General features: G+C 24.8%; 2 protein-coding genes across 2 annotated transcripts; one reads left to right on the forward strand and one right to left on the reverse strand.

The window, feature by feature from the left end:
* Window positions 1–2,379: 2,379 nt before the first annotated feature.
* Window positions 2,380–3,913, reverse strand: LOC108550331 (leptin receptor overlapping transcript-like 1). Its single transcript, XM_017904056.1, has 4 exons — window positions 3,842–3,913; window positions 2,919–2,993; window positions 2,631–2,829; window positions 2,380–2,505 (listed from the first exon to the last, which is right to left on the reverse strand). Exons 1-4 carry the CDS (start codon window positions 3,859–3,861, stop codon window positions 2,395–2,397), a joined length of 405 nt encoding a protein of 134 aa, XP_017759545.1. The 5' UTR covers window positions 3,862–3,913; the 3' UTR covers window positions 2,380–2,394.
* A 404-nt stretch (window positions 3,914–4,317) lies between these two features.
* TER94 (transitional endoplasmic reticulum ATPase TER94) lies at window positions 4,318–10,773 on the forward strand. Its single transcript, XM_017903987.1, has 13 exons — window positions 4,318–4,437; window positions 5,737–6,093; window positions 7,345–7,537; window positions 7,612–7,846; window positions 7,916–8,049; window positions 8,132–8,380; window positions 8,455–8,619; window positions 8,694–8,816; window positions 8,878–9,090; window positions 9,183–9,491; window positions 9,565–9,726; window positions 10,184–10,338; window positions 10,532–10,773. Exons 1-13 carry the CDS (start codon window positions 4,421–4,423, stop codon window positions 10,620–10,622), a joined length of 2,403 nt encoding a protein of 800 aa, XP_017759476.1. The 5' UTR covers window positions 4,318–4,420; the 3' UTR covers window positions 10,623–10,773.

The raw sequence follows: 10,773 nt of genomic DNA on the forward strand, positions 1-10,773 counted from the left end.
GGTGCAAAACAAAAAAAGGCAAGATTATGTAACTATAGCCCTTTGTGCCAATGCTACGGGTACATACAAATTACCGCCACTTTTTGTCAATAAGTATATTACTCCGCAAACTTTAAAATATAGTAAACATACGTTGCCGGTAATTTATACTAGTCAAAATAGTGATTTTATTGACGATGTTATTTTCAATGATTGGTATATCAACCATTTTAAACCCAATGTAAAAAAATACCAACAACAGAAGCATTGTGAGTATTGTTATTCGTTGACAATTTTAAAGGTCATATATTTTTTGAGCAAGAACATCAAGATTCTTATTTCAAATTAATAGTCTTATCATCTGATACATCTTCAGTTATACAACCAATGAGTGAGGGCATAATTATAAATTGTAAAAAATTATTCCGTTAGAAGTTATTTAATCGAATCCATCAATACGATGATGGTATAATAAAATTTTATGGCAATTACGATATAAAAGACTGTATTGATTTAATTAGTGAATCTTGGGACGAAATAACAGTAACAGACATCGTAAATTCTTGGAGAAAACTTTTAGATCAGCAAGATTCCGAAATTATTATCAAAGAAGAATTAAAACAACTCTAAGAAAATATTTTTTCTGAAAAAATATCGGAATGGGTCTCACAATGTAAAGAGGAAGAGTCAAGTACTGAAGAAATCACGCAAGAAGAAACAAACATAGATCACCATTGTTCGATAAAAAGAGAAGAAATTGACCGTATGTTTCATAATTTGGAAATTTGGGCTCAGACGCCGCAGCCTGATTTTATTAAACTATATGCGAAGGTTTTAATACAATATCATAATCGACAATAGTATTGTGTATAATAAAATAAAAATTTACTGATTAAAGTCTGAAATATTCTTGTGTACAATTTTTTATCATCATTTTTACTTTTTTATGTTTGATAATTTTATCCTATAGAAAAAAGATTAATTATTTATGTCAAAAATAAATTAATTAAACAAATTTCTTAATTTTAATTTCGCGAAGTAGTACTTAACTATATGTTCCCATTTTATGTCCTATATGCCTTTCCTTGTTTTTGTGCTTTATCGTATTTCAGTAATAAAATTAAAATTCAGATACTCTTGATATTAATTGTTTTTACCTATAAATACTTTAATATCTTTTTATAGAAAATCAAGAAATGTATCTATTGGTGTAAAAATTACGTAATATATCTATTTTAATTTTTATTTATATAATAATTACAACTCCACTTATTATAAACGGTTGGATTATTTCTACTATAGTTGGTTACTTACTTACTGTGAAATAGGAACATTTTAATATATAAGATTGTTACTTAATATTAGAATCTAAAATTTTTCTCTTCTTTTTTATAATAAAAAAATGTTTTGGGTAGAAAGTACTAATCATGAAGGAACATACATCATACTAAAATAAATTTATTATTCTAATCATAATTTAAAAAATTTCAACCTTCTTTTATTTATTTGTGTTAAAAATTGAATTATAATAAATTTCAATGATCTTCAAGTATTAAAATTGTTTAATTGTTATTTACTATTTTAAATATACTCAAAAATATATTTTCAAGTATTACAAGTAATACATAAAAAATATATCATAAATGATACTAATATATTTTAAATGATATATGAAAAAGGTATCTTTTTATATAAGAATAAACTATGTTTTAAATTAATTTATAATCATATAGAAATTATTTTTAAATATATTTCAATACATTTTTTAACAACTTTTTAAAGTTTTAAATATGATAATTTTTATTAATATTTTATATAGGAACTATTATATTAATTGCAGGCAAAACATTTGCAAAACATTATATAACAGATCAACTTACAGTTCTTAATTTGTGGTTATTAACTTTAAAAATAATAGAGATATGAAATAATGTAAAAAATTGTTTATTTATATTGCTTTCAAGAACTTAAATTCAATAAATAGTAACATATGAAATTTTACATGTTTCAGCATAGTTGTGCTTCAAATTTTATCCAAAGAAATGTGTAAAAGTTTTAATTCCTCAGAATCTGAAATTTTAATTATTGGATAAAAATAGCAAAATAATAATTATTAACTTTTAGTATTAGTTATCCCAATACTATCTATTATAATATTAATATCTACTATGTTATAAATGACTTATGGTACTATGTATATTATGTAAGTAATATACTATAAATTTTGCGATGACTTAGAATCAACATATAACTGTCAGTCTGTGCAGTATATGATTTACATTCTTCCTTTTATCTTGCAAAAACCTGGAAATATTCAAGTTGTATATACAGAAAGCAGGAGATGAATTAAAATAAGATATAACTTAAAATATTACCATGTAAAATTAATAAATAAGTACCATGAAGTACAGCATTTTAACATGTATTATATTCGAGTTCGTACTGATCGGCTACAAATAATCCAATTAGAGTTAGATACACAATAATATTACCTGCTAAAGTCAAGTAACAGGCACTCCATTGTATCTAAAAATATAGTAAAAATGTACAACATCAATTACATTAATATATTCCTTTATATTGTATGTTCATAATAATATAGAAATACAAAACAATAATTAGACTAAAAACTATGTATAATTTAGACATACCACTGGATCATTCATTGGAGACCGTGCTAAGACAATAGGAAGACCAAAAGATGACACAACAAAACCCATAGTAATAAATATTGCCAATTCCAAACATGGATTAGGGGTATTTTCAAAATAATTTATGTTGCGACGTGCAATCATAGTTGGAATTGGTGATAATACATAAAATAATACAACAAAAAATGGCCACCATACTCTAAAAGCAATATATTATAAAAATCAATATATTTTTTACTATTATAACTTTTATTATAATAGTAATTATATGTCGATATAAATACTTACTTATTTGAGGGTAAAGCACAAGCAAGTATGATGAATGTCATACCAATAGATCCACCAAATGCCAAAAGTACTAATCTATAAAAGGATCTTTTGTTATAATTCATCTCTAAAAGATATTTTACATAAATTATATTTTAAAATACTTACCCTGTTTATTAACGAAGACCATTAACAGCATGAAACAAAATCAAAAGTAATTTATATAACTTATTATAAATAAAACTTCTATACTATAAATATTTAATTTTTCAAATTTGTCCAATGAAAACTTCGTAAAAATATATTATGATTTTAAACAAAATTATTAATAATGATTATTATTAAATAAAACTAAATAATTAATAACAATATAAAGGTAAGGTGTGAACAATAAAAAAATTTATTTAAAGACCTTGAACATATAGAACATTTTACACATCTTCTGTATAATATGTACTGATAAATACTCATTTTTACATTTTACATGTAATTTGAACTAATACATTTTATATTTTAAAAAATTAACATGTAAAAGTGTTTTTAAAATCTTCATTTCTTTGAAAATACTTTATGAAATAAACATACAAATCAAATAGTTAATACACATAACAATACATTAGTTAACAACATATAAATGTACATAAGTATTTATGGTATCCAAAAGTAATTAGTGAAAAAGAAATGAATATAAAAATAGGTATAATAAATAAATATTAAATAAAAAGTAAAATGAAATGTACGTATATGTAATTAAAATAAGTTATAAACATACGATGCTTATAGATAAAAATTTGACAGTAATGACAATAAAAGTAGTAAGGTTATGTTTGGACATATCATTTTTTAATTCAGCTTTCTCATTAAACTCTCATCAGCAATATTTATATTCTTTGATTTTGTAATAAAAGCATATGTATTTATATTATCAAAAATATGTCAAATAACCTTTAATTCCAACCATCATAGACCGATTTGACAAGTATATTTATCGTATTCTCACTTTGAGAATGTTGTGACGTAAGCTATCTAAAGCCTAACACACTTTTAAAACTAAATACTAGTAGATTATTTAATGAATATAGCATAAATTTAAAAACAGAAAATAATCATCATTTTTTAAGAATATCTATATTTATCACAAATATTACATTCCATTTAATATATCTCGAGTTAATAAATATCTAGTAATACTGATGTATTCAAAAATTTGGCATTCAAATTTTAAAAAAAGTAAAAATTATATTATAAATCATAAAAATTTATAAATTCATTATTGACAGTAGTTTAAGTTTTCAGTAATTAGTAGAGTCTATAAGAATAGAAGTACGTGACGTAAAGTCGAGTTTATTGAAAATTTGCCTTTAGCTTTTGATTCGACAACGGGGGAATCCAATGCAAGCCATGGAAGTTCAAATGAGAATGTTCATTGGATCGGCTATAGGTGTTGCTGACTTGTACGTGTTGCGATACTGAGTTCTGATCGTTGCTTGTGCATTTTCTTTTGCGTTGAAGTCAAGTGAATAATGGGCGAACCAAAAAGGTAAGTCAATTTAATAGAAAAAATGTTTAATTAGGTAATATTTACAACGATTTAATACTAATACTTAAAAATTGAAACGTGAAGTATGCAAATAAAATGCATCCATGCTGGCTTCCAATTTTACGTTGTCATCATGTCGACGCAACGCGTCTTTTTATAGATTCTTATGAAAATAAATAAGATTTATTGAATTTTATGCTGTAAAAAATAATTATTGTTTATAAACTATTATTTTTATAAGGTAACAACTTGTAATGATACAAATTACACTTATCATTTTTGCGTGCCGATTGTTCATGGCCAAATACTACACTGAACGTGACAAAGGAATTTTGCTGATATTGATATTTATTTTTTATTATGACATTAGTTAATTTTATAAAATATTTTTAGTAAAAATAGAAATTCAGCAATTTTATTTTTATTTCGATATAATTGTAGTATAAAGCCATGTGCGAAAATTGTATGTTTAGTTTTAAAAGAATAATTACATTAATTTGTATTATTTGATAACAATAATTGATATGAGTAAATAAGTATATTTTGTACAATCATTATATAATTTTATTTACAATAAGTACAATCGAATAATTTGCAAAATTATTTTTTATGGGTTAAATAAATATGCAATTTGTATATTTTAAATACTTATTATTTATTTGGTAAAAATAGAAATTGAGATTATCAGAAATAACATTTATATGAACATTTAAATATTATTATATTATTTTATGATACAAAAGTATTATTTTATTTGAACAATGTTAAATGTTAGATGAACTGGATTTCTAAAAAAAAAATTAGTTTTAGATAAATTTAATATCTTTGATTTTTGATATAACTCTGATATTAATATAATTACATTGTTAATAATATAATAATATTTGATATATCTGAATTGTTAATAATTTCATCGAAGTATATATGTACTTATATAATAAAAATGTTAATAGTTTAATGCAATTAATTTTTGAAATAAAAAATAACTTTTCAATTAAAATATTTTATATTATTAAATAATAAATACATGTACCTGATATTATCGAGTTCTAAAGATATAATAATAATTATTATTATTATTATATCATAATTATTTATCATAAAATATTATTGGTATAAAATATGTTATAAAAGAATTTTTATTAAAGAAGCTATTGTTGTTGAGAACTAAAGTAAATAAGATAGTAAAATTATATTAAATATAACCCAGAATATAATTATAAATTTAGATAATGTTTTTATTTATCTGCATGTATTGTTACTTTGTTTATATTAATTAAACCTATTGTGTTATAACAGTGAAAATTTAGCAACTGCAATCCTTCGAAAGAAGGATAAGCCAAATAGATTATTAGTGGATGAAGCTATTGCGGATGACAATTCTGTTGTGGCTTTGTCCCAAGCAAAAATGGATGAACTACAACTTTTCCGAGGAGATACTGTATTGTTGAAAGGAAAAAGACGTAAAGAAAGTGTTTGCATTGTACTTTCTGATGATGCCTGCCCTGATGAAAAAATTCGCATGAACCGTGTTATAAGAAATAATTTGCGTGTACGTTTGAGTGATATTGTATCTGTACAAGCATGTCCAGAAGTTAAATATGGAAAACGCATTCATGTACTACCAATGGATGATACAATAACTGGTCTTACAGGGTAAAATCAATAGTTTGTAAAAAAATAAGATAACTAATAATTATTTACCTTTCTTTTAAACAAAATTTGTATTGTTTTAATTTTAATTTTGACTTATGTATTTAGTAATATTTCTTTAGCTTTCAATTATTATATTTATACGTACACGCGTACACATACACACACATCTTTTTAATTAATATTTGAAGTTTATAAAATAAGTATAAATTATAATAACGAATTTAAAGCAATATTTTTATAAATTTAAAATGAAAATAAAAGTACATATACTGTGGTACTTGATATTGCATGATATTTGTAAAAAGTATTAAATAGAACATATTCAGTGAAATAGATTATAGAATAATATATATTGTTGAATTGAAAAAATTAGACAATGAGATATATTTAAACATTTTGATTGATGTATTTCATTTATCTTACTTATTTATTTGAACCATTATTTTATTGATACACTTTTTTGAAGATCATGCAAAAAATTATTAAATGTAAGTACTTTTTATGTGTCATTTAGAGATTAAAATTAATTTATAATACTTACAAAAAAAAGGTTAATAATGGATTATATATTTAAAGTTTGAAAAAATTAATATCTAGAGAATGCAATGTTTTTGAAATTGCTATTTTATCTCTAATGAAGATTAAAGAACATAAAAAATAATAGATGCGTGAAATAAATTTCTTTACCAATTTAAAGATAATAGAAGTAAAAATATGGACATAGCAATCATGTGTATATTATAAGGAATATAATTTAATAATATACAATATAAAATATATATAGGAGATGTAGTTTTATAATGTATAACATAAATGCAATGCAATATTCTGATTCATTTATTAGATATTTATACTTTTTATATAATAAATACTTAGCTCTAAATATTTAAGTATTTTTTTTATAAATGTTGCAAAGTATACCATTTTATTTTCATTTTAAATTGATATATATCATTATTAAAATTCTTGAAAAGTTACTATTTTATAACATAAAATACATGACAGACCAACAACAGTACAAATACATCTAATATATTTAGGTAGTTATAAGACTATTATTATGACTATTATTCTAAATAAAATACATAATTTGTAATGTGTTCTGTGTACATACAAATATGAAAAGATAATTTGCATTATCAAAATTTACTATTATTTTATTATTTTTTAATAATTTATTAATTATTAATTATTATTTTTCTTTAAGTATACATAAAGATTATTTATAAAATAATTTACTTTTTGTTATAGAAACTTATTTGAAGTATATTTGAAACCATATTTCCTTGAAGCTTATCGCCCTGTTCATAAAGATGACACTTTTATTGTACGTGGTGGTATGCGTGTTGTGGAATTTAAAGTAGTAGAAACAGATCCTGGACCATTTTGTATTGTAGCTCCTGATACAATTATTCATTGTGATGGTGATCCTATTAAGAGGGAGGTTAGTTAGGTATAATTTTTCAATAACTATTTATTTGTTCTGTATTGTAATACCAATATATAAAAACATTGTAGGAAGAGGAAGAAGCATTAAATGCTGTAGGTTATGATGATATTGGTGGTGTTCGTAAACAATTAGCTCAAATTAAAGAAATGGTAGAATTACCTTTAAGGCATCCGTCTTTGTTTAAAGTTATTGGAGTTAAGCCACCTCGTGGTATTCTATTATATGGCCCACCAGGCACAGGAAAAACTCTTATTGCTCGTGCTGTTGCAAATGAAACAGGAGCATTTTTCTTTCTTATTAATGGTATGTTAATTTTAAGAATTTTTTTGTTTTTTCTACTGTAAAGTGTTGCTCAATCTGTTATATTAAAAGGTCCGGAGATTATGAGTAAACTTGCGGGAGAATCGGAAAGTAATTTAAGAAAAGCATTTGAAGAAGCAGAGAAGAATTCACCAGCCATAATTTTCATCGATGAGCTTGACGCTATTGCTCCAAAACGAGAAAAGGTTTGTATTATTTTAGTTTTTCAATTTACAAATTAGTTGTATGATTTATATTATATTTTAAATATAATATTATTAAATATAGACTCATGGAGAAGTAGAAAGACGTATAGTATCTCAGCTGTTAACTTTAATGGATGGTATGAAGCAAAGTTCTCATGTTATTGTAATGGCTGCTACCAATCGACCTAACAGCATTGATCCAGCATTACGTCGGTTTGGACGTTTTGATAAAGAGATTGATATTGGAATACCTGATGCTACGGGTCGTTTAGAAATTTTACGAATTCATACAAAAAATATGAAGCTTGCAGATGATGTTGAATTAGAAGAGGTTTATATAATTAAGTTTGAAGTTGTCAAATTGTTAATTTTAATAATATTTGCAGAATTAATCGAATCATTTAGATTGCAGCAGAGACACATGGACATGTAGGAGCTGACTTAGCTGCATTGTGCTCTGAAGCAGCATTACAACAAATTCGTGAAAAAATGGATCTCATTGACTTGGAAGAAGAACACATAGATGCTGAAGTTTTATCTTCTCTTGCTGTCACTATGGATAATTTCAAAGTACATAATTTATATATATTAAGCTTTAAATTAATATTATAAATAATATGAATAATCTCATATTTGTAATTTAGTATGCTATGACTAAGAGTAGTCCCAGTGCTTTGCGAGAGACTATTGTAGAAGTTCCAACTGTTACGTGGGATGATATTGGAGGTTTACTAAATGTTAAAATGGAATTGCAAGAGTTGGTACAGGTAAGAAAGTTGTTAGGTAGTTACTAAGTAAATACTATATTAAATTTTCCTTATTTTATAGTATCCAGTTGAACATCCAGATAAATTTTTGAAATTTGGTATGCAACCATCGAGAGGTGTATTATTTTATGGACCTCCTGGTTGCGGTAAAACGTTATTGGCTAAAGCAATAGCTAATGAATGCCAAGCAAATTTTATTTCTGTAAAGGGTCCAGAATTATTAACAATGTGGTTTGGTGAATCTGAGGCGAATGTCAGAGATGTTTTTGATAAAGTAAGTAACTTAAGTTCAGATAAGTAAAAAATTATTTAATTTATTTCAATTCACTTCAATACTTATTTTTGTTTATTATTATTTAATTATAGGCACGAGCTGCAGCTCCTTGTGTGTTATTCTTTGATGAACTTGATTCTATTGCCAAATCTCGTGGAGGTACAATAGGGGATGCCGGTGGAGCAGCAGACCGCGTAATAAATCAAATTTTGACAGAAATGGATGGAATGGGTGCAAAGAAAAACGTATTTATCATCGGAGCTACTAATCGCCCTGATATTATTGATCCCGCCATTTTACGACCTGGTAGATTAGATCAGTTGATTTATATACCTTTGCCAGATGAAAAGTCTCGAGAAGCGATTTTTAAAGCTAATCTTCGAAAATCGCCTGTAGCAAAGGTAAAAAGAATTTAAATATGTTCATATTATTAATAAGCATTTACATTTTGTCTTATAAATATTTGTATTGCAGGATGTAGAATTAAGCTATATAGCTAAAGTAACACATGGTTTCTCGGGCGCTGATATAACAGAAATTTGTCAGCGTGCATGTAAACTTGCTATTAGACAAAGCATTGAAACTGAGATTCGAAGAGAAAAAGAGCGTGCTAGTAATCCATCTGCATCTATGGATGTAAGTATTTTTTGACACTACATATTTTATTTATGAATCTTAATAATTTCAATTTTTATTTGCTACTGAATAAAGTATAACATTCAAGCTATCGAGAATAATACTGTAAGAAATACTTTTTGTTGTAATTTAAATAGTATGATATTTCCGTGAACAATATATTTTTTATGTAATATTAATAAAAGTAAGTCTTACATGAATTAAATATTTTGATTCGATGTATCCATTTAAGTTAAGAATTAAAGAATAATGTAGTACTCAGCATTCAAAATAAGTTTTACAACTGTTAAACGTATCTTGTATTTTAATTTTCCATGTTTATTTATTTTAAAAAGATATTGTGATGTGTATGAAATCGTATGTGAATTATATATTGAAAACAACTTTTAATTATATGTATATATTTTATTGATGTATATAATACTTTTTATTGGTAATTCTATATACAATATGAAAGATGGATGAAGATGACCCTGTACCAGAAATAACCAGAACTCATTTTGAAGAAGCGATGAGATTTGCACGACGTTCTGTATCTGATAATGATATTAGAAAGTATGAAATGTTCGCACAGACACTTCAACAATCTCGTGGATTTGGAAGCAATTTCAGGTAAAATATGTAAATTATTCAAATTATTCCGATATTTTTAAATGTATACGATGATATATAGTATTTTTATAATTAATATTTATGATCAGATAAATGATAAAGTTCATTATTATGATCATATATATCTTACTTAATATATTCATTTGCATTCGCTGTAAAATAATGGATAAATTAATCTTTTAATTTTCCATAGATTTCCACAAAGTGGAACAAGTGGTATTCAAGACATAACACAAGGTGATCACACCTTCCAAGATGATGGGGATGATGATCTTTACAGCTAAGTCTTCATGTCTGTGTACCTCATTACAGTGAGCATGCGACAAAAGGGCCTGTCTATTCTGCAGAAAATACTTTGTGTTTATAAACACAAATTTTACAGAAAAGTAATTCTAAGAGATTGATAATACAAAAATACATAAATCTAATTCAATA

Source organism: Eufriesea mexicana, unplaced genomic scaffold, assembly GCF_001483705.2.
Source record: "Eufriesea mexicana isolate 0111107269 unplaced genomic scaffold, ASM148370v2 scaffold2646, whole genome shotgun sequence".
Lineage (NCBI taxonomy): Eukaryota > Metazoa > Arthropoda > Insecta > Hymenoptera > Apidae > Eufriesea > Eufriesea mexicana.

Coding starts and splice junctions, on each gene's coding strand:
- LOC108550331 (XM_017904056.1), bottom strand. CDS start 3,861: ATGATGGTTGGAATTAAAGG. Junction 2,994..3,841: donor ATGATGGTTGGAATTAAAGG/TTATTTGACATA, acceptor ATCCTTTTATAG/ATTAGTACTTTTGGCATTTG. Junction 2,506..2,630: donor CTCCAATGAATGATCCAGTG/GTATGTCTAAAT, acceptor CTATATTTTTAG/ATACAATGGAGTGCCTGTTA.
- TER94 (XM_017903987.1), top strand. Junction 8,381..8,454: donor ATGATGTTGAATTAGAAGAG/GTTTATATAATT, acceptor CGAATCATTTAG/ATTGCAGCAGAGACACATGG. Junction 9,091..9,182: donor TCAGAGATGTTTTTGATAAA/GTAAGTAACTTA, acceptor ATTTAATTATAG/GCACGAGCTGCAGCTCCTTG.